Below are 25526 nucleotides of genomic sequence, written 5' to 3' on the forward strand. Positions count from 1 at the left end.
ATTGTCATTTAGAGCATTTATTTGCAGATAACTTTCTGCAAATAAATGTTCTAAATGACAATATTTTTATTTGGAATTTGGAAGAAATGTATAAGGCTTAAATAATAAAAAAGTTATTTTAAAATGGCTAAAATAAAAAAAAAGATGTTGAGCTTTTAGATTTCAAATAACGCAAAGAAAGTTTTCTTAAGTTTTTCAGAAATCAATACGTTGTGGAACAACCCTGGTTTTTAATCACAGTTTTCATGCATCTTGGCATCATGTTCTCCTCCACCAGTCTTACACACTGCTTTTGGATAAATTTATGCCTTTACTCATTTTGTCTCTTATTTTCTTTCTAGAGCTGTATGAGTGGTTAATAAAAAAATACCAAAATGCAATACAGGCATGTCAAACAATCAGAATCAGAACATATTTCAACATATAGACATTTCATCTACATTTCAGCAACATGTAGAGATGTATTGGTGACCTATAGCATTTTCCTCGAAAGGCCAATGACATTCCTTATAATGATAAATGATTTTTGAAATAAAGCTCAATTTTTTTAGATACATAGTGTGTCGGTCAAAGGTTTAAACACGCCATCTCATTCAGGGCTTTTATGTACTGTATTTTGCTACATTGTCTTTGTGTTTTTGGTAAAGTGAGGCTCTAAAAGTACGCCTTGCATGGCTCCAAACACGCAAAAGGCATGAACTAATTCCCTTAATTAATCATGGGTGTGTTTTGGTTGTAACAAGAAATAACCAAATCAGTGTGCCAGTTGCCATTCCCTTTAAGAGCCAGATGTGCTCTGACTTTGGCACATTGGTATCTTATCAGTGTGGCGCTTTTCTGCAGAGGATACTGGCCTGCTCGTTCCTGCTGTGAAGGTATGCCAGCAGGTAATTTACAGAAATAGCAAGGTTTTATTCTTTATTATGCTTATTGTTGATTTAAAAGAATTTGCACTGCCATATGTGGGTTTAAATCGGTCAGTGGCGCACCTGTATTTTGCAATACAGAAAGATAGAAACACGGCAGAAATATTCCTGAAGACACATCACGTCCAGAACACCACGTATATCAGTGTAGATTTGTGCGTATGTTAAGAGCATGTAAGGTAGCAAAGAGCATTGTGACACGCATTGCGCAGGAAATACGATAGGGTTAATTTATGCCAAAATTTTAATTAATTAAAGCACTTGTTCCTACTGTGCAATGGGCAATCCCAGATTATTAACATGATGATTCTTTTTTAACAGTAAAGTTGCAAGTAGTGTTTGTGAATATACTGTAACTTTTTATTTTAGTGAATTACAAAGGTTTTCTAAACTAGTCCCAGGTGGTTCTATCAGCTATAATGTTTAATGATGGTTCTTGTTGCAGTACCATGTATAAGAATGGAGATCAGCTTGGGCTGTTTCCTTTGCCTTGCAAGCAATAAAATTCCTTGAATGGTTTAATGATATTATGCCCTAAAAATGGAGAATCAAATCAAAATGCGAATCCCTTTCTTTAACAAATATTCGGTTTCATCACTGTTCCTCAAAGTTGCAGCATTTCCTGGATATTGCTTTATTACAAAACCCTGATGTAGGCTTGTGTTCATTTCTTACAAAACATCTCATAAATCAATAAAACACTAGCAATTTTTAATCCTGGTGTCTTCATCATCCACACATGTTGAACTTCTTGCACTACAATAAATGAAGGGATTTCACGTGCCGTCTGCTGGAGTATTAGACCTGTTTATGTCTATTATCACATGAGGAAGTGTTAAATCCAACACAGCTGAATAAGTTTAAAGTCCTGAATGTTTCTAATATTCTTTTATCTTGACACCGAACTTCCTTTTCCTAAAGCAAATCATTATACACACATCTGGCTGGTGATCAAAATGTTTTAAACTTTCTAGATTTGGAATAAAAGCTTTTACTACTACTACTACTACTACTGACTTCCATTAAAGATGTCAAGATGTATTTCCTGCTTGGGGAAAGATGCTATTTTGAAGATCTTATGTCACAATAATTGCCTGAACATAAAAACATAATTGGCTAGATACATGTCCGTAACTAGGTTCTTAGAATGGGTGAAATTACTGTTTAAATGTGTGGAAAATCTATCTTGTCCAGTAAAGATGATCCGTTTTTGCTTATTTTCCATTTCAAGTAAAAAAATATATGTTTTTGTTGATCTGTGGTAGAGCTAGTAGAAGTTTTTAGCCCATTGATCTCAAGACTGGACATGTTGGGAGCAGTGGTGAGTCAGTTGTTAGAGCACTGGGTTGGTCTTGTCAGCGTTGTGGATTCGATACCCGGGTTTAGTGAGCTGCCACATAAATTATTTACAATTAAAATTATATTGTGCCTCTCTGCCACTTAAGGTACTCAATGCAAAAATAAAGGAAACTCATTGTAGAAAAAACTATCTCACTAAATTTCATACTCAGCCATAAACAAAGGGAACTGAGGGGTATATATATGTACTACACAGACCAGGTGTGAGCAATCAGAAGCAGGGGGAGCGGGAACGCTGTAGAATCACATGATTATCACACTCAGGAAAGTCTGGTTTAAGAGCATGCTGGGAATTGTAGTCCTTGTGTGAACCAGAGTCACACTGACGGTGAGTTATTGCAGTTATTGAGTTATGGTACATTATTGTAAAATAATTACGAATAAATAACTAACAAACAATTGCAATAGGGGAGCTCAGAGTGGTTAAGAGGGCTAAGTTATGATCGAGAGTTTGAATCCTGTTCCTGTAGCTTGCCATCGGCTACCGAAGCCCTGAGAGAGCACAATTTGCCTTGCTCTCTCTGGGTGGGTGGAAAGATGACGCTCTTTCCCCACATTATCTCTTCTAGGGTGATGTAGATCAGAACAAGGCTGCATCTGTGAGCTGATGTATCAGAACCGAGTCGCTGCGCTTTCCTCTAAATGCACTGTGATGCTACTCCGCAATATTTTATGTTGGTGTTGGGGCATTACTAGTGATAGGAGGAGTCCTAATGAGTGTTTTAGGTAATTAGATGTGTAAACTAGTAAGAAAATGGGAAAATAATATAAAATAATTGTGGCATACAAAGTGAGTTATTGGAAAATAAGAATACAATTCTGGGACGGAATACAAGACCACACGCTGATGGTGTGAAATGAGACTGACCATATATTTTTTTTGGTAACACTTTACTTGGATGGTCCATTTTATGGCCTTGTTGATGCTCAACTGACATTCAACTGACATTCAACCAACACTGAATTGAATGTCCATTAAATGTAACTTAACCCTATGTTAAATGTAAATGATTTAAAACAGAACCTAACCGTACACCTAACCCTAACCTTAACCATGAATTAACCCTGAAATCTAACTTTACACTTAACCCTAACCTTAACCTAAGCTTAAAATCTAACCCTAAAACTAACCCTAACCTTAACCATGAATTAACCCTGAAATCTAACTTTACACTTAACCCTAACCTTAACCTAAGCTTAAAATCTAACCCTAAAACTAACCCTAACCTTAACCATGAATTAACCCTGAAATCTAACTTTACACTTAACCCTAACCTTAACCTAAGCTTAAAATCTAACCGTAAAACTAATCCTAACCTTAACCATGAATTAACCCTGAAATCTAACTTTACACTTAACCCTAACCTTAACCTAAGCTTAAAATCTAACCGTAAAACTAATCCTAACCTTAACCATGAATTAACCCTGAAATCTAACTTTACACTTAACCCTAACCTTAACCTAAGCTTAAAATCTAACCGTAAAACTAATCCTAACCTTAACCATGAATTAACCCTGAAATCTAACTTTACACTTAACCCTAACCTTAACCTACGCTTAAAATCTAACCGTAAAACTAACCCTAACCTTAACCATGAATTAACCCTGAAATCTAACTTTACACTTAACCCTAACCTTAACCTAAGCTTAAAATCTAACCCTAAAACTAATCCTAACCTTAACCATGAATTAACCCTGAAATCTAACTTTACACTTAACCCTAACCTTAACCTACGCTTAAAATCTAACCGTAAAACTAACCCTAACCTTAACCATGAATTAACCCTGAAATCTAACTTTACACTTAACCCTAACCTTAACCTAAGCTTAAAATCTAACCCTAAAACTAACCCTAACCTTAACCATGAATTAACCCTGAAATCTAACTTTACACTTAACCCTAACCTTAACCTAAGCTTAAAATCTAACCGTAAAACTAATCCTAACCTTAACCATGAATTAACCCTGAAATCTAACTTTACACTTAACCCTAACCTTAACCTAAGCTTAAAATCTAACCCTAAAACTAACCCTAACCTTAACCATGAATTAACCCTGAAATCTAACCCTTCACTTAACCCTAACCCTAACCTTAACCTAAGCTTAAAATCTAACCCTAAACCCAATCCTAAAATATTAAGATTAGAGTTTGGGTTAGAGTTGGATGCAAAGTTACATTCAATAGAGTATCATTTACTTTTAGCTTTCAGTTCAATTTCATTTAATAGACATTCAGTTAAATGTTAGTTGAATATCAGTTGAGCATCAACGATGAGGCCATCAAATGGACCATCCAAGTAAAGTGTTACCATTTTTTTTATATATATAAATTATCAACAACAGCATTTTTTATTGACATCTTCTAAGGCGAGGGAGGTTGAATATTTCTGATATCTGCATAACAACAATAAAAACTGTAGGCAAGTTATCACAGCATATTAATCATAACAAGTTCAAGTTCAAGGCTGCAAGTTCAATCCAAGGGTGATTAAAAAAATATATATCGTAAGTTTAGAGAAAGGTTGCCCTTCATTACCTCTAGTGTTGTTTCTTCACGTTTATATGTTGATAAGATCTTGCACATTTCGGGCTTTTGGCAGCTCTTAAACTCACGTTTGTTCAGATAAAGGTTACTGCTGTCTGTGATAGCACCTATAATCTATAATCCATAATCTATAATATCAGATCTCCTAAACTTTATTGAACTTTGTTGTTATAAGACATATTACACACGGTTTAGTTTATGATTTACTGGCAGACGCTCTACTACAGCCTCACTCTTGCCCTAAGAGCTAAGAGCCCTAAGATGGCATTGTGCCAACACTGTGCTTCCTGGTATTCATGTCTCTTTTCCTGACGAGGATGGTGCCACATTGTAGACCGCAGATTGAGTTTTATTGGGACATCAATATAGTCTGAGCATGGTAATGCAGCAGCTGGTTGGCAGACAGCTTGTTTTTTTTATTTTTTATTTTTATAGTGTTCCAGACTAATGCAGTGAAAAGGATGCCGATACTGAACACAGAGCTGCTGACATTTGATAAGCTTGTGAGATAAGTGGATAAGAACAGTATTAAATTGTATTAAGCTTTATTTACAGTTACTTAATGAAGTATCTTTATTGAATCTTCCCTGTGGAATGAATCTTTTATTTCAATGCTTTCATTGGATCAGTGGTTTAGTGACACATGCACTTAAAAAAAAAAAAAAAAAATAATAATAATAATAATAATGACTCAAATAAATGAGCAAACAAAGAAAATAAAAACAAAGAAAAATGATTGTATTGTACGTGGTGCACTTTGCCTATGATTTTTGCAAACCTAAAGGGCACTTTAGTGAGGCTTTTTGAACCATTGGACCACTGGAGGGGGTGTTTGCCCCCCACTTCCCTGACCTGATGCATATGCTTTATGCTGGGTTTGTATGCAGTGAATTTTGGGCTGAAAGTTTTGTGCCGAAAAAAAATAAAAGCTGCAATTTAAATTTTAAGAATCAAAAGGAAAGAAGTGTATGTTCCAAATTAAAAAGATACAAAATACAGAAAAAAATATAACCTAAATATACTTGGTTACTTGGTTATTATTCTTTGTAGTTGTTTAAAAAAATGATTTCAGTTTGGATTTTGCCTTCATTTTTGTGTTTTTGTGGATTTTCTGTGGATTTTTGTTAACTTTGCTGTTAAAGACTTTTGCTTCTAAAATCTCTCTTTTGTTTCTGCTTCATTTTTTTGCACAGTTTTCACAAGTGCAAGAGATGTTGAGCTATTTAAAAAAAAAATACTTTTTTAAAGATTTATTGCAATTTTTTCTCCCTAGGTCAATTGTCCGACCCATTTAGCTGCTAGTCAGCTGTATATTCTCCATTACTAGTGATTCCACAACACAAGGAGGGTAAGTAGACCTCATGACCGGGATTCAAACCAGCAATCTCCCAAACGTAGTGGTAGCGCTTAACCCGCTGGACCACTCGGAACCTGAATACCAACTTACTTAAAAGTGTTTGAGCAATATATTTAAGCTGTTAAGTTTAAATCTGAAACATGATTCAAATAACCCAGATAATATGTCCATACAATGCATGGCTATCTTCAGCGGGTGCCAAAAGGTTTTGTCCATGGGTTCAATGTTGGCCCCATATATGATGGTCAGTCATGGACTGCATTAGGGTCAGTAATGGGACCAAGAAAAGTTAAAGTTAAAGACAGGTGCTAGCTGGGTTGTACACTAATCTCACATGTGTGAGATTACAATGGGAACCATGTGAGAATAAGATGGGAATATTTTGGGTACCACTTTAAATTAAGACCCCCATTTAACAAAGGATTAGTAAATGGTTTACAAATAGTTTATTAATGGTTACAAATTAAGACTAATTTTTAAGGTATTTACAAGCTAATTAGTAACCATTAATAAACTAATTGTAAACAATTTATAAACCCTTTATAAAGGTAGTGGTATATATTTGAAAAACCCAACTTGGTCCAATGCCCAGCTAGAACCCAGCTGGAACCAACCTAACCAACTGGTTCCACCCATCTGAGCCTCATATGAATATGCTGGTTGGGTATTTCCATATATGCCCACAATACAATACCCACATATATATCATAAACAATTCAGGCTTTTTAGATTTGAGTATTAGTCTGGAGTCATTTTGCCCGTCTGAGTGAAATGAGACACTCTCCCACTGAGTGGCGCCACAAGCCTTTGGTCCCACCCTCCTGACCTCTTTACAACGTCTCACGTGACCTGAGACTGAGCCACCGCTGGTGTCGAGCGCAGTGTGTGGGTAATCTGCAGATGTTGAGTGGTAGCAACTGCATGCTCCTTTCTGACCACACTGCGAGGAGGAGTGAGTACTACAGTGCTCAGTGGTAACTTAACCCTTCATGGGTTTTCCCCTCCGCTGTCATCAGACTACAGCGACGTTCTTTCCAAGTCACCTACAGTATCATGGGAAATCTCATGCTGTTACATTTTAACCATCGTAGCTCTTGATTTCGGAGACACTTTTGCTATTTTAGAGCATCTTTGAACTAAACAAATTCTCATGCTCTCCACCAGCCTTTCACACTGATTTTGGGCGACCTTATGCCACTTCTGGCAGAATAGTTCAAGCAGTTCAGGGCAAGACAGGGTCTTGATCTGGTGTTCCTTCATTCATATCTTGATTGACCTAGTTATAGCTCTGGAAAAAAATAAGAAACCACTAAAAAATGATGAGTTTCTTTGATTTTACCAAAATATAAACCCCTGGAATATAATCAAGAGGAAGATGGATGATCACAAACCATTAAACCAAGCTGAACTACTTGAATTTTAGCACCAGGAGTAAAGGCATACAGTTATCCAAAAGCAGTGTGTAAGACTGGTGGAGGAGAACATGCCAAGATGCATGAAAACTGTTAAAAATATTGATTTCTGAACTTTTAAAACTTTATTAATATGAACTTGTTTTCTTTGCATTATGTGAGGGTTCAGCCATTTCTCAGTAATGCCCCAAATGACAATATTTTTATTTGGAATTTGGGAGAAATGTTGTCTGCAGTTTATAGAATAAAACAACAATATTATTTAGACTCAAACATTTACCTATAAATAGTGTAATAAAAGAAACTGATAAGGAGCCTGTTTCCAACTGTTCTTTCCATACACTTCACACCAGCTGCCATTTGCCATTATTTTTGTAGGTCACTTGATGTCATCCTGCGATTGCTGTCTGACATTTAATAAAGTTAATGGTCAATTTCCAGACCTGAAGGCCATTAAAAACCTCTGAAATGTAATCAAGAGGAAGATGGATGGTTCACAAGCCATCAAACAAAGCTGATTTTTTGAAATCTTTGCTTCAGAAGTGGCATAAGGTCACCCAAAAGCAGTGTGTAAGACTGGTGGAGGAGAATATGCCAAGAGGCATGGAAGCTGTGATTAAAAACCAGGGTTTTTCCACTAAATTTTGATTTCTGAACTTTTCAAATGTTGTCAGTAGTAAACAGAATAAAACAATGTTTTTAGATTTTATTTTTAAGAGGTCTCTTAACATTTGTTTTCTGGAGCTGTATGTATTATGTTATTATGTCTAATTCTCTGTTGTGCTTCTAGATAAATGAACAAATTTGATTTGATTTCATGATTTGCTTAATACTCACAACATTTTACATTCTGTTTTTCCTGTTTATTCAATTTAGACAAATTTTTTTAATGTCAGTAAAGTAATTCCATAGATTTCATAGACCAGAATACAGTATAGAAGCTGTAAACAGCTAGAAATCCTGCAGCCAGTATTTTACAGTATTTTATTATTATTATTTTTTTACTCTAAAGGTCATATTAGTGCAGGTTTTGCTGCATAGTAGAACAGTGCACCCACACTCCAGAATCTGGTTGGGCTTTCTGAAAGTCTTTTACACTCAAACAGGGGTTTTGATTTCAGTTTTTAGACATTCCACCAGAAGTTTTTTTTTTTTTTGTTCTTCCAGACCTCATCTTGTCCTTCACTGTTGGCTGCATTTTCCTAATTACATAACAAACTGTGGACACAGCTACAGGTAGAAGCTGGTTTGTATGTTTTTGTAGTTTTAATTGTTTAAATATTCACAGTGTAATGCAGCTGCTGATCGTTTGGAAACAGAAAGTACAGTACGTGCAGATGAAAGAAAGGAAGAGTAGTTTCGGATCATTTCAAGTCATGTGAGGTGTTGAAAATGCATGAAGGAGGTGTTGCTTTGTCGCTCAAAGGCTAATCGGTTTCTCTATCTTTAGCATGTGGTTTGTGTTTCAAACCCCCAACGCACTGTTCCACTCCCGCTTATACAGTCTGCTAAATACAGACGTTACTATGCATGACACTGAATCTTTAATGTATTGGTGTATGAACCTGAGGGAGACATCAGAAACAGGTTTTATACTTACATTACCAAACATTTACAGTAGAAAAAGCAGAAACTGTTTAAAAACTTTTATTTTGAAAGTGCTATGGTTTGTAATTTATGCACTGTATTTGTTGTTATCTGGCTTTTGGGTCTTTCTTTCATTTTGAAAAGACTTATTGTGTTTAGCTTTTACCTCGTTAATGCATCTCGTCAGAGCATGTGGTCTTCCTTACTATTTCCTTACTATGTTCCTCACAGTGGAAACTGACAGGTTAAATCTCTGAGACAACTTTTTGTATCCTTCCCCTGAACAACTATGTTGAACAATCTTTGTTTTTAGATCATTTGAGAGTTGTTTTGATGAGGCCATGATGCCACTCTTCAGAGGAGATTCAAATAGGAGAACAACTTGCAATTGAACACCTTAAATACCTTTTCTCATGATTGGACACACCTGGCTATGAAGTTCAAAGCTCAATGAGGCTACCAAACCAATTTTGTGCTTCAGTAAGTCAGTAAAAAGTAGTTAGGAGTGTTCAAATCAATAAAATGATAAGGGGGCCCATAGTTTTGCACCGTCAAATTTTGGTTTAGTGCATATTGCACATTTTCTGTTAGTACAATAAACCTCATTTCAATCCTGAAATATTACTGCGTCCATCAGTTATTAGATATATCAAACTGAAATGACTGTTGCAAACACCCAAATATTTAGAACTAAAAATGATAAAGATTGATAGGGGTGCCCAAACTTTTTCATATGACTGTATATTGATCCACTCGACAGAGAGTAAAAAAAAAATTACACTGATAGCAGTGTTAAAAGTTAAATGTGTAGTGTACCATGCTAACCATTACTCATGCTAGTGTTGTTCATTAGTGTTGTAGCAACACCTAAAGAGTTCATTTTACACTGTTTGGAGTATATATGGTCCCACAAGATGAAAAAAAGTGTTAAATTTAGCGTTAATGTACTGCTGTACTGCTCTTGCTGACCGCAGCCGTATCTCAAACAAGCCAAATGAGTGACGTCAGTGTGCAGTTGTGGTGCATTCTGGGCAATGAAGTCCAGCGCTCGGAGATTACTGGTAGACACAAGTGCATGAGGAAACAGAAGCTCCATCATGTTACAGCAGTGCTGAGAATGACCTACTACCCTACTGATGCCTTCTCTGTGGTGGTCCTGTGGGGTCCTGTGCATGAAAAAATAGATACTAGATGTAGAAACAAGCAAACGGTCGTAATGTTATGCTTGATCTGTGTATATTAGAGCATGGCGTGACTCTGTATGATCATGTATGACCTGTCTTTTATGCATGTGAGACACACCTACAGCACTAGCACTAGTATTTGTCAGAATGACACACTCAGCATCTGAGCTGCTTCCTCTTTAATAAAAGAGGTGAAGTGTGGTTGAGTATGTATGAACTCTCCCAGAGAGCACAGAGCGTGTGTAGCATGCTGAGAGGAAATGCATATAAAGATTAGATCTACCGTGTCTAGAATTTCTTGACTCTTTCTCAGAACGTCAGTCTGAGAATCTGATCACATAGTGCATCTTAAACCTTGCAGACCTGAATTATCTTCAGTAATCGATTAAAATGTAAGAATGCTGTTTTCTGTCTGTATTGCACAGAAAATAAGACTTTAATGTTCTACTATTAAATCCATATAGCAAATAAATCGAATAAACTAAAATATTTTATAGATTTTTTTTTTAGTTTTTATTTCCATTGCATTGGAAGCCTGTGTGTAACATTTTATATTTCATATTGACCTTTTTTATTTCATAATCCATTCCTAAATAGTAAAAAAAAATGATTAAAAGTGTTTTAAATCACATTAAATTAGTAAAATTAGCTCTAACTTTGCCTCCCTGGCTCTGGTACTAGTATTTTTTCAGTGCAGTGGGCGGGGCCTAGCTCTACAGTTTCATTGGTTAATAAACTTGCAAATTGTGCAACAAAACCTTTAAAAAAAAAATGAAGACAATACATGATGTCCATTGTAATGGATGCAGGGTCTGAAAGGGTTAATAAAGTTGTATCATATTGTGATAAAGACAATAGTTATATTCATCACCAGCGTTGATACTTACCTGTATTACTTACTTTTTTATACCTATTGATACTCACCTGTTATACTTACCTTTTTATACCTTTTTTTTTGTCTCTGGGGCAAGCTGAAGGGCCCTCGGCTACCTCAGGGAGGGGTAAGGGGTAGAGAAATCCCTAAAAGGTAACATCAAAAAGTAATGTTAGCATTCATGTCGACATTTGTAATATCGTTCTTTTTAAGGCCTTATGTAAATATTATAATTTCATGTCTGTTATGTCTGGAACCTCTGAAGCCTAGCCATTTTGCCCCTGTAAATCTAGAAATGGTGTGACCCATTAAATTAGGGGCGGGGCTAATTGATTGAGAGGGACTGGGTAAGCTTTGCTTGGGGAGGCTGGCTCAGTCATGGCTGACCTGATGCTGAGAGGGGGCACAGGTGTGGGTCGAGCTGGTACCGAGTTTTGAACCTATGGCCTTGCGGCCTTGGTTTATTTACCTGTACTGAAACTAGTCAGGAATTTTAACTGCGTTTATTTTCCGTTTTTGTTCGTATTTTTTTCACTCGCACTGTAAATAAAAGCTCACCATTTGAACTGCTGGATTCACTGCATTTTTTCCCCCCCTTGGTCACTACCTACCCGCTGACTTCGTGTCCCTGAGCTCGGGGTTCGGCGAGGCAGCGTCACACATATATTTATTTGATATTACTTTTAAAATTTGTTTTCTTGTTTGTGTTTTTATGCTTTAAAAGGCCAAACATTTGGGTTCGGATGTGTTTTTCTTGTGATTTCTGATCATAAACATAAAATAAAAATACTAAAGTCAATAACAAAGAGCATTAGGGGGTCCCATAGCAGCACGTTTTTTCATTAACTAAGTTTAATTTATTTTTATTTCATATTTGTATGCCAATTTTACCTTATTTACTATCTTTTTCTCCTGGCTATTGAACTTTTTCCAGTGCTGGTGCAGTAATCTACATTTACATTTACATTTAAGGTTTTTATTAGCAGATGCCCTTATCCAGAGCGACCTACGAAATTGGTTTGTTGTGTAATATCCATCCAAAATATCCATAAATAGCTTGTAGAGATTAGGATAAAGAGATAAACCAATCATTGATTATGTTTCATTTAAGCCAACGAGTGACTGGTGAGGGGATTTAGAATTTGCTGTGTAATTTGACTTGTCAGTGTTAAAGTTTTAAAATAATGTTTCTCAGCTGTCTCTTTTACTTACCTTTTAATTGAAAAAAATCCATTAATAATTAATTTAATTAATATTTTGTATTAATACATATTAATAATGCATAGTCATTTCTCACAAGTAGAACAAATACATATAGTATATTGAAGTATATCAAGTATATTAAAAATTAAGGACCATTAAGTAAATTCAAATCTACAATAAATTTGGTATAAGCTAAATTTACATCACACACAATTTAAATAAGTAGTAATATCAAGTTCCTAACTTTACTTTAAGTATTCTAAAGCTAAGAATAACTTGTAAAATATTGCCATATCTGGTTATCAGACAAGTCATAAAAAAATCAGAATTTGCTGTTAAATTTTCTGTCAAATCTGTTAAACGTCAGTTACTACACTAAAACAAAAATCATGAAAAAAAGCAGATTCAATTCTTATCAATAAACAAATCAATAAAATTACTTTCATTTTTTTGTCTGTGAAAACTATGGCTTTTATAATTGTGCTTAGTTCAACAAACAATGCAGAAAATTTATTTCAAGGAATAATGAAGATGATTTAACTTATTTGAGAAAACAAACAGATTTTGTCATGTATGTTTAGAAATAATGCATTTCAGAATATAAGGTAGATTTAATTTAATTAAAAAAAGCTGAATTTTTAACTTTTTCCAGATTTTTTGCACAAAGAAAACATAATAATAAATGTTTTTTTTTTACAGAATACAATGATTTGCTGCCATTTTATTTAGCAGAATATATCTTTAAAAGAGTAAAAAAAAAAAAAACACTTTAAAAAAATGTGCCATTTTTTTTTTTTTTTTTTTTAACCCAGACTGAGTTTTCAGGTAGTTTTAAGGGGAGGGGTGTTGGGCTGTTTATACTGTGGGCAGAGATATCTCCTGGGTTTTACCACCAACTGTGACCATTTTGTCAGATAAAGTTCAGTAGATACCGTCTACACTGGAGGACCAGACAAGACAAGATGAGTTCTAATCAGTTTTCTCTGGTTGTTTTTGCGGTGCTGTTGGTTTTAAGCTGGAGTACGGGTAAGTCTTCCTGAAAAAATCATGGATCCTTGTTTTAACATCTGAAATACTTAAACTCTTTTAGGAACAGAAGAGAATTGAGATAGAAATTAGGAGGTTTCTTACAGTGACAAGCTTGCCTTATAGTGTTAATATGGAATGTAGATAATGGAACTTTATTTTAATCAATGATAATTTTTTCCTTCATCAGGTGATTTTGATGATTGCTGCCTATCGACTTCAAATCAAAGGATTCCTGATAGACTGATTAAGGGTTACAGTTGTCAGTGTACTCCGCTTTGCCACATCACAGCTGTGAGGTAAGTTAGGCTTATCGGTCTTCTTTTAGTACTGCTAAGATGAAAATAGCACTGCTGAAGTAAGTTTTTTACTAGAGTAGTATTGCTGAGATAAATGTATGATTAGAACATCACTCCTGAAACAAGTGTATGATTAGAACAGCACTGCTAAGATAAATATATGTTTAGAATAGCACTGGTAAGATGAAGTTATGATTATAATAACACTGCTGAGATAAAGTCATTATAAGGATAGCACTATTGAAATAAATGTATCTCATTATTAGACTACCACAGCTGAGATAAATGTATGACTAGAATATAACTGCTGAGATAAATGTTTGACTTTAGTAGTACTGCTAAGATGGATGTGTGAGTACATCACTTCTGAAGTAAATGTATGATTAGAATAGCACTAATGAGATAAATGTGTCACTAGAATAGAACTGCTGAGGTACATTTATGACTAGAGTAGTACTGCGTAGGTAAATATATGATTAGCATACCACTGCTAAAATATTTAATTTTTGTTATTAAAAAAATTTAATGGCATTTTTGTTGAAAAAGAGGCAAATTTTATTTAATTTGGTTATGGACACCTTTTTTAATTTTGGTGCATAGATTAATATAGAGTGTATAAAATGCAATCATTAATTAACAAAATATCAATTCACAGGTTTATTACAAGGAAGGATAAAGTACTTTGTGCTAATCCAGAGAGCAGATGGGTCAGACAGGCTCTGTGTAAATTACAAAAACACCCATGCCCAGACTGCAGCTGTACAAGACAGACCGATCCCTTCAAACCCATCAATAAACCAGAAACCACTGCAAAACCAGCGCACACCAAAACAACAACCTCTCTAAATGTAGAGGAGTCTTCAAAAGAGGAAGAGAGTGAAAATGACACCATCAGCGAGATATTTCCAGACCAACTACAGAACCATGAATTATCAGTAAAGAACGAAGAATCATTTACACCACTTTACACCACTATCACTGAGCTCCAGATAAGAAGCTCACCACGATCCAACCAGGTGGATGAAGAGGAGCATCTGACAAGTAATATAATACAGGAAATTGACAAATCCTGCACCTAACAGCTGGGGTTATGCATAGGGCTCAGCCAGGATCTACTACTCACTCAACTACCAACAATAGCAAAACCACCACAATCTGATACTGGCTCGACAAGAATCCAGAAGCACAGCCTAACACTATGTTCATGGTCCATTGCCTCAACTGCCAAGTAACAGACCTACCAAAAAATAACCTATGAACACACAGAATCCCTCCTTAATCTAAGCTCACTTCCTTTAACTATGGCAACAACACACTTACCTAAGCACAATCACACACAATAAGTCACATTATAAGTTGCGTGAGCAGAACACAGCAACCACTACCATCTGATACTGGCTCGACAAGAATCCAGAAGCATAGCGAACTATGTTCATGGTCCGTGCCTCAACTGCCAAGTACTCAGACGTCTACAAAAACTCATGAGACAAATTATTACAAGAGCAGGACCACACCAATCCCCTTCATCCAAACTCTAACACAAACTTCAGTGCAAGCTCTTCTCAGGGGTCATCAGGCAGGCACCTTCCTTCGTCAGTGTTTCGCTGAATTAGGCCCACGACACCTCCAGAAGGCTCAACAGTGAAGTCTGGCGTCCCAGACCCACCCCCCTCCAAGCCTGCTGTAGAAGCACAAACTCACTCCCTTCCCCACACAGCCTCAGCCCTTCTGAACCACAACCACTGACTAGATCTTTCAGCTACATCTAACAACTCCAACACAAACTTCAGTGCAAGCTCTTCTCAGGGGTCATCAGGTAGGCACCTTCCTTCGTCAGTGTTTCGCTGAATTAGGCCCACGACACCTCCAGAAGGCTCAACAGTGAAGTCTGGCGTCCCAGACCCACCCCCCTCCAAGCTTGCTGTAGAAGCACAAACTCACTCCCTTCCCCACACAGCCTCAGCCCTTCTGAACCACAACCACTGACTAGATCTTTCAGCTACATCTGACAACTCCTTCACTACAGTCCTTAGCACACGACCTCTAATTCCGAATCCAGACAGCAGTCTTGTGGCAGACTTCGCAACAAAGCCTCTAGTACCTACCTCTACCGGTCTAATATACGCTTGCCACCCACGCTCTCTCACCTCAGCCACCAAGTCTGTATACTTCAGCCTTTTCCTTTCATAAGCTCCATCTACCTCGTCTTCAAACGGAACAGTCAGCTCTATAAAATACACTATCCGCTTACTTTCAGAGTACAACACTACATCCGGCCTCAAGGTTGTAACCAGAATGCACTCTGGGATCTGCAGTTTACTACCTACATCCACTAGTAACTTCCAATCTCGTGCATTGGCCCACTTACCAGCAGTTTTCAAGCACTGTGCTGTTTCTCCACTATGCTGCCCCTCACGCACAAACGTGATTACCCTACTGCAACCTACAACGGGCATGTTATTAACTTCTAACCGTTTCTTATCAAGTGCACCTGCAAGAGATCTAAGTACCTGATTATGCCTCCATGTGTAGCGCCCCTGGGATAGACTCACCTTACATGCCGACAAAATGTGCTTCAGCGTGCCACTTCCTGCACATAGCTTACAACTTGGATCCTCACCCACCCACTGAGCAAGGTTTTGTGGCGTTGGCAGAACATCATATGTAGCTCCCAAAAGAAACTTTATACGGCCTGTATCCAATCCCCATAACTCTCGCCAGGTGATTTTCCGCTTCTCTACACTTTCCCATCTCATCCACTGCCCCTGTTTACTCTGCCCTGCTGCTTTTGCCCTCCTTGCTTCCTCCTCCTGCTCACGAATAAACCCTGTAACCATTCACCTTTTCTCAGGTGATGTGGCCTTGCCGAATGCTTTCCAAGAATCACCTAAACCTAATCCTGCCCTCCCATTTTGCACCTTTGACAGAAGAGAGGAATGAAAGAACTGATTCACCTTATACATCACTGAATGAACTACATACAAGAACGCCATGTTCTGTATGAAGATGCCACTGGCCGAATGAATTTAAATAATCCAGAATGCTTTTTGTGTATGTAAATGCAGTCAGATTTTTCACATTTTAGATTTAAAATCACATAATATATGTTTACCATATACTATTATATATATATATATATATATATATATATATATATATATATATATATATATATATATATATATATATATATATATATATGAAATTATATGATATTTACAATATATCCTTGAGATTGTCATATCACAAAAACCCTTTTTGTTTAATTAATATATTGTCCCAGTAATAACTGTGATTATTGTAAACTTCAGGACTATTTTTGCTGCTGATATAATGATGATAGCATAATAAAATTGTGTTATTACATCAAGAGCAATATTGTCTTTTTTTTAAACAAAGCACACATTTCAACTAATTTACATTAATGGACACTCTCTATTATGAAAAAAATATATATAATAATATTAGTATTGTACTATTAGTCAATGGTGTAATTATCATGACAGCTCTACCTATATTTGGTGAAAACGTCAGGAAAAAATCAAGTAACATTAAAAAGTGTATGTCTCTAACCTCAGTAACTGGGTTCTGTTCAGACATAACAAACAAATATTTACCTATGTTTGAGAGACACATTTTAGAGCAACTCCCCCCAATCTGTCAGTCAAACCTGCAGCCCTGAGTTTGGTTAACCATCACTGTTAACTGGCATGAATGGGCCTGCATAGCTATGCAGCGTCAAAACCACAAACAAGCAACTGCAGCTACTCTTCTTATATATATATATATATATATATATATATATATATACTATATATATATATATATATATATATATATATATATATATACCTATACCTATAAACCCATACAGGTTCAATATCCTCTGAAGTCCGAAGCAGTGGGAGGAATCAAGGCAGTAGCCTACACTGTAAACCCGGATAAGTTGAATTTATTTTAAAAAATTGAGGAAACGGGTTGCCTTAAAAAAGATAAGTAATGGGTTATGAAAACTTAAGTTAGCATAACTTAGAACATGCAACTGGATGAGGCATTTTCGCTCTATCAGGACATGAAAAGGAACCATTGCTGAATGCTGATCTATAACTGTATACAGATGGCTCAGCATTAAGGGGATGAAACAGGAACTAACCGAGTGGGCTATGCTGTAGTCTCATAATATGACAGCTTGGGATCAGGCACATTGCTCACTTCATACTCAGCAAAAGCAGCTGAACTAGTAAAAAAAGGCTAAACTAGTCTAGACTAGTGACTAAAAAATACAAATATTAAACGCCATAAGCTAAATTGCAGACCTGTTAAAGACAATGCTCCTAGACAAAGAGATTGTTGCTGTAGATGCACAGGTTACACACACAGATCTGACTATGTCAGCACCATTTACAAGAAGGCTGCTGCTCAGAAAAAGAGGAAGTGTTAGCTGCTATCACTGACACAGCAACATATGATCCTTACCAACTACTGTCATAGAGAAATCAGCATGGAGGACAGACAACTGCTCCATATAGCATGGAGTTTGGTACCACATTCACAGAGGTAAACCATGGCAGCCAAAAGCATTCATTCTAGGGCTAATTAAGATTGTACATGACCATGGAAGTTACATGTCCAAAGGGGGGAATTATTGACAGTATCAGGAAGCATTGATATGAACAAAAAAAAAGCCTAAAAGAACCACCAAAAAGGTGACTCCCAGCTGGATACCCCCCAACAACTGAAACCTTCCAGTATTGGCAGACTGATTTAATCTAATTGACAACCGCAGTAGGGAAACAGTATATATTGGTATGCGTGTATATGTTTTCCAAATAAGTAGAAGCATTTCCAACAGGGAAGCAAGACACACAAAAGTTTGATAAAGCTTTATCAACTGAAATTAAAAAAAGTGGCACACCATTTGTTCAACGGGCCCTGAACCAAATGACTACAGTAACATTGTAGCTATAACCCAGCCAGCATAGGGGTGATCAAACATACTAACGGCACAGTTAAGGGGGGTTGGCAAAAATTACCTGGCCGAAGGTACTCTCCTTGGATCTGTGGCAAACCAGAACCATACCACTAAAAAGAACTGGACACACACAGAGGTCAAGATTGAGGGAAGAGCAACATGGGTACACCACAACAACTGCAAGGGAGCTCCAGCAGAAAACTCCACCAAACCCCCAAACTAACAACCCTAGTGATAGATTGGAACTGTGAGACAAGTGCGTTACTGGTATACCCAGCACTCTGAGCACAGGTACGGCAAAAAATCTAAACTATGGGAAGCTGGTGGTGGTGCGGGCTACTCTGCCTTGCTCATGTGGGAAATCCATAGTCTCAAACTGTGAACTTTCAACTTGAACAGGACTAAGAGCCCAGATCCTATGGGAGAGAATAACCATGCCTGGTGCAGGCAAAGCCTGGCCATGCACTGGCACGATGGCTACAAGCCCATGGACTCATGGACCAGCCCATTGGAAATAGTAGGGCTGTCAGTGTTCCTAGGATTAGACAAGCTGTACAAGCTTTAATGCAGCTATGCAGCTAAATGACGATGTTGACCCAGAAGTCCCCGATATTCCTGAGTGAATGACTACTAGTGAGTGATCCCAGGATCAATGGTTGGAATTGTGAAGGCAAAATGAATGCTTAGCTTAACATTTTGAATAAATGTCCGGCCTTGGGATATCCTGTAATCACTAATAGTGAAGGAGGAAGTGTGAGACAGGAAACCAGCTAAAACTGCAGCACTTATAGCCGACTGCACGTGAATGTAGGACTACTTCCTTTATCTATATTAAAAGACCTTCTGTCTAAATCATCTCTCCACCGTTTCACTTCAGCAGGGGCTGGTTGACTCGTGTTCGGCTCAGAGATCTCCCTTCAGTTCATTCAGATCAGTCTCAGTTACAGTCCAGTCTACAGTGGTCTACACAACAATACAATGCTAAATTTGTTTGCTCTCTTTCTGTGTGCTATGCAGTGGAGGACCACCGTGTTAGTGGGTGAGTTTTTAAGCTAAGTTTAGTAGTGATGATGGTTGTCCAGCTTCAGTTTCATTCGCTTTGTGTTTCATTGTAAATATAATTTGCAAAAGCATGAATACACAAAGAAAATCAATGATTTTCTTTTTCAGACTATGGAGCTTTAAAATCGTGCTGCCGATTAATATCGCAAAAAACCATTCCAGTCACATATATTTTGAATTATGTTTATGAAAATAGGGAAAATGGATGCCCCTTAAATGCTATTAGGTAAGTAAGACTCCTTAAAAAATATTTTTGTACATTTTATTTTGCAAGATTTCCTGACCTGAATTGCACTGTAAAACAACTGAAAATATAATTCCACAGGTTTATTACCCGAAAGGGCAAATACTTATGTGCTGATCCAGAGAGTGCTTGGGCCAAAGAGACCATTGAGGAGTTGGATTCAAGAAAAGGTAAATTTCAGTTTTGTCTTTTTATCAAAAATTTTTAATATACGCTATTGACTAGCCACAATTCCTTTTGCTTAGTGAGACGTACAGTACCAGGTTTTGCATCTCCGTCAATACCTCCTTCAACAAATTCTTCAAAACCTCCTAAACCAACTACTGGAGAACCAAGAATCATAAAACATCAGACCCAGAATACTCCAAGCTTTAACAAGGTGGATGTAGAGGAGTCTTTGGTAGAAGAGACAGACAGAGCATCATCATCAGTGAATAAACCATCTCCAATCAAGTACACCAGGTTCTGTCTGAAGGATGCACCAGCTGAAAGTACCAGTACTTACTTTTGTATAAATCATACTGTCTGATTAGAAAAGAAAAAACAAGCAAATGAGCTCATGTAATAAAACATCAAATTACTGCAGTTATTTTTCTCTCTCTGTAGGATATTACTGTACAGAATAAGAACATTATTTGTCATGTCAGGTTAGAATAAAGTAGCATTAAATAAGTCACAGAGATGTGTTCCTTATTTTAAATTTGCATAATATATCTACATTCCACATTTTTGTTCAAATATTACAGTATTGTCTTTATTTACAGGTTTATTGTGTTAGTAATACAGCAATAAATTATAATATGTTTACATACAGTATGTGATCTCTTGTTTGTTTGTGGAAATAATGGAGGACCAAGAAGGATATTTAGTTTAGGTTAGGGTTACAGAAGGGTAAGCGGTAGTTTCAGATTTAGATTCATATATTGATTTAATATGTTGGTATGTTCATTAATGTGTTCCATAGCAAGGGTGTCAAAAACATTCACATTCATTACTTAGGTGGAAGTATTGAAATTTGGGTTTAAAATTTTCAACTCAAGTTTTTTACTTAAGTAAAAGTGTAGAAGTACTGATTTTAAAACTACTTAAAATAGTGAATGTACTTGTTGGATGCTGTCTGAACTGTGTTCTTTTACAACGTTCTGCACATTAGTACAGTTAAAACCAACACCCCAACCCTTCATGTTTAACTGAAGCATTAGCTGTGAAGTAGATGTTCCATCATTAAAGTGAAAAACCACAGTTTTTGGAAAGTTTTGTTCTTCTTTTGTAGTAAAAACTTCAAAACTGAACGTTTTTTGTCAACTGCTGTAGTAATAATGTGTATCTTAACTGTCTGTTGGAATAAAAAAATGCTGTTCGTTAATAAACAAATGACTTTGTAGCTATGCTGAAAGAACTTCCGTCTACCGCACTCTTCCACACGATCCTCCCATTCGGCACTTCAACAATTACAGTCTGGCGGGCTTTTATTCGGTTCAGAAACCTCATTCTCAAACTCAATCTCAACTCTTCTTTTGTTAAGACGTTACAGTTTGTTTAGTCTACAGTGTTCAAGAAGACAAGATGATGCTGAGTCTGGTTGCTGTGTTTCTGTTTGCAATGCAATGGAGAACCTCCATGTTAATGGGTACGTATTAACATGGTTCATTTTAAGCTGAAATTAAATGAACTGTACTTTTAGCCTAAAAACTGGTTCTCAATCTTATTTGACAACCTGTGTACCACCTATGATCAAACTAATGCATACACTTACCAAATGCTAAATCTAGTGTATTGGCTTTGCTTACTTTTGCGAACTTTATAATAAGTGTCTATAATAACTGTGTAGTTACACATTAACAACCTATGTAATAACAGTGTAACTACTGATGAAGCATGCATTGTTTCAGATTTATTACAGCTGCACAGGCTACTACACCTAGCGGAATATTTTATCCATATTTCCATCATAAAATCTGAATAATCATTTTTAGTATTCAAAAACAATTCCTTACATAATTATATTTCAGGCACCCAAATAAACTTCCCAGAAAGCCAAAATAGTGTATAATAACTGAACCTGTTCAACTGTAATAAATCTGTAATTATGTGTACTTCACAAGAAGTATATTTACTAGTGTTTTAATATACTTCTGTAGAAGTTGAAGCATCAACTCAAGCTTTTTACTCTTTAAGTGTAAAAGTACTGGTTTTAAAACTACTTAAAGTATAAAAGTAAAAGTAATGAAAGGACTAAAGCGTAGGGTCCTATAGTGCACTACTTCCCCTTCCTCTCCTCAAAACATTTTTTTTCTAAAAGCCATAATGACTATTATATTTAATTAGTAGTTACACTGTTATTACACGATGATTAATGTGCAATTACACAGTTAATAAATGCACTTATTGTAGCATGAGAACATTACTTCTAGTCAGTGAGGTATGTCTTCTGAGAAACCTCGGAAGAGAAACGCAAAGAAATTACAGGAGTATTAAATGATAGTAGTAGTGAAAGTAGTCAAAATAGACGTTGAAACTGATTGTTTGCAATTACTTAACCAGTACAACTGTAATAAATCTGGAAATATGCATACTTCACCAGAAGTATAGATACTAGTGTTTTATTTTTTTGGTAAAGGTTAAAGTAGCAAATCAAGCTTTTTACTCTTTAAATAAAAGTGTAGAAGTACTGGTTTTAAAACTACTTAATATATAAAACTAAAAGTAGTGTAAGGGAAAAAAAAAATAAGCCATTGATAACAAAAGGTTGGGGTCCTATTGTGCACAACTTCCCCTCCCTGTCCCCAAATCACTTTTTTTTTCTAAAAGCCATAATGACTATTATATTTAATTAGTAGTTACACTGTTATTATGTGATAGTTACTATGTAATTACACAGTTATTAGATACACTTATTGTAGTGTGAGAACGTTATTTCTTGTCACTTTATTTAAGTGTAAATTAAGTAAGCAAATAAACATCTAAAGTATAAAACAATAGATGAATATATACATAAATATATACATCAATTCTCTCTCTTTATTTTTGTTTTGTTTTTGGTGCTGGATATTTAGTGCTTTCTTAGTATGCAGTAATATGATAAATATAGCAATATAGTAATATGGTGTGTTTCAGTCTAGATAAATTCTATAAATACTTAAAAAGGCTAAAAAAGATTTTTTTCTTTTTTTTCAGGACCTCCATTATCCTGCTGTCCTGTAATATCAGGCAATAAAATTCCTGTGAAAAATATCGTGGACTACGCTCTTCAGGAATCTCCGCCATGTCCCGTCAAAGCTGTAAGGTAAGTAAAGTCTGTTAGACACTGGATGCTCTGTTAAATGAAGTTTTAAAGGTAAAGTGTCATAAAAATTTAGATAATTTGTTTATATTAAAGAGAATTTTTGATTAATTATCTAATATGTTTTAGTTTGTTAATTATCTTCAAAGAAAAAAATATTTCAAAATATTGGAAAAATAAAACAAAATATATATATCTTAAAATTCTTGTACATTTTAAGTCACATGTCACATATTACCAATTTTTGTAGTATTTTAATTTCAATTTAATGTACTAATAAAACAATCCTTCATGGTGCACTGTGACACACTTACGTGGGATGCGCTGATATCTGTGCTTATGTGTGTGCCGTTATAAAAAAACAATGGTTGATTTTTTTTTTCATTCCAGGTTCTAACTGTTAACATCATACCTTACATAAGTACAAATACAGATCTCTGTATTGTCTTTAATGGCATATATATATATATACAATCAGAATGGACATAGACAAACATGTGTAATTACATAACAGTGTAATTCACCCATAACAATGTGTATTTAACCAGTAGTTAAACTGTTATTACATGATTGTTAATGTGTAACTACACAGTTATTATAATTTTGATGACTTATTATAAAACAGAACAATTTAACACATCAGATAAATAAATCAATAAGACTCTGACAGACTGTCAGCTTGCTTTACTTTAACTCTACTTCAGTATATACAAATGACTCATTATGGTACTTTTGCTTCAGTGCTTTATTTTGCACAATGCGTCTGTGGTGCAATGTTTTTTTTTTAATGAAGGTTTAGTAATATGATTTTATAAAATGATTTGATCAATGTGTTTTTACTTTTTTTTTAGTTTTTACCTAGACTAGTTATATGTTACCATTGATCTGTATATGAATTTTACTCTATAATTGTAATTTACTAGCAAAAAAATCCAGATATGGATGAATAATTGCTTTTTTGTTAGAAATTTTTGTCCTAGACATCTACACTGTAATTCTGACTGCTAAAAAATCCACATTGCATATTTATGAATGAAATCTGACTAGTACAAACATCCATCTAATATGTCTAATATGTAACCTCAGACTTTAGAGCTGTAATTTGAGTTAGGATTGGTGAGACTGGTGTTATTTTAGGTTACAACAGCTTTTTATACTCTATCCTATAAACAGAAAAGCACACTATAAAATCAATAAAAATAAAAAATGTATATCATTTCATAGGTTCACTACCATAAAAGGCAAATCGATATGCTCTGATCCTGAGAGCACTTGGTCCAAACAGGTCATAAAGGAGCTGGATTCAAAGAAACGAAGCACCACCACCATCAAGCCTTTACAGGGGGATGGACCTGTTACTGTCATGGAACCAACGACCAAGAAGTATCATCAGACCAAGAACACGCCAAGCTTCACCAAGCTGAACGAAGAAGAGTCTTCAGTAAAAGAGACAGAAAGTCCGTCTTCATCAGTGAACGAACTGCCTACAATCAAGTACACCAGTTTCTGTCTGGAGGAAGAGCCAGCTGAAAGTACCAATGCTTACTTTTAGTAATTAGAGGTGGAGGAACACCCACACCAACGTTTTTTCTCTTTATTCACCTTTGGTTATTAATAGTACAACAGTCTACCATGTAAACATGCTTATGTTGGTCAATTTTTGTGTTTGAACTTTTTTTTTTTATTTTAAAGGTAAGATGTTGGGAACTCTGTACTTCAAGATTAACTGTAAAAAAAATACATTAAAAGTTAAGACTTTGTAGTGTTGATGAATATGTTTGTTTATAATTTTTGTATGCTCTCTGTTTCCTCAAATTGACCCCTCCCATGTAATTTGCTTTAATTGACAACTCAATAAGATGTTAATAAAAGACAATTTAAAAAATATGTATAAATTAAAAAAAATAATATACACATACAATTTCCCACAGTGCAAAACAGTTCAAATTATTTAGTAAACAAAAACTTGACACAAGTGAGAAATTGAGAGTTTTTGCGGGGTAAAAGATCAACTTATTGCAGCATTCATTTACTGTGCTGGATATTACTGTAAAGAATAATACAAATTTTTATACCATGCTGTCAGTTTTAATTAAAAGAGCTTTAAATACAGTATCAAACAAAAGTTTGGACACACCTTAAATTCATTAGTTTTTCATTACTTTAAGATGTTCTACATTGTAGAGCAATAGT

General features: G+C 35.6%; 1 protein-coding gene across 1 annotated transcript; it reads left to right on the forward strand.

Moving 5' to 3' along the window:
- The first annotated feature begins 10180 nt into the window (after window positions 1-10180).
- LOC125804033 (uncharacterized) lies at window positions 10181-25048 on the forward strand. The gene is made up of 5 exons (XM_049483140.1): window positions 10181-10344; window positions 19144-19269; window positions 20132-20220; window positions 23228-23336; window positions 24558-25048. Exons 1-5 carry the CDS (start codon window positions 10181-10183, stop codon window positions 24883-24885), a joined length of 816 nt encoding a protein of 271 aa, XP_049339097.1. The 3' UTR covers window positions 24886-25048.
- Window positions 25049-25526: the final 478 nt, after the last annotated feature.

This window comes from Astyanax mexicanus, chromosome 8 (assembly GCF_023375975.1).
Source record: "Astyanax mexicanus isolate ESR-SI-001 chromosome 8, AstMex3_surface, whole genome shotgun sequence".
Classification (NCBI taxonomy): Eukaryota; Metazoa; Chordata; class Actinopteri; order Characiformes; family Acestrorhamphidae; genus Astyanax; species Astyanax mexicanus.

What these genes read in the sequence shown, in the direction of transcription:
- LOC125804033 (XM_049483140.1), top strand. Translation starts at nt 10,181, where the DNA reads ATGAGTGACGTCAGTGTGCAGTTGTGGTGCATTCTGGGCAATGAAGTC. An exon ending in GCCTTCTCTGTGGTGGTCCT is followed by an intron (nt 10,345 to 19,143) that starts GTGGGGTCCTGT and finishes CAACTTGAACAG; the next exon opens with GACTAAGAGCCCAGATCCTA. An exon ending in GGAGTTGGATTCAAGAAAAG is followed by an intron (nt 20,221 to 23,227) that starts GTAAATTTCAGT and finishes CTTTTTTTTCAG; the next exon opens with GACCTCCATTATCCTGCTGT.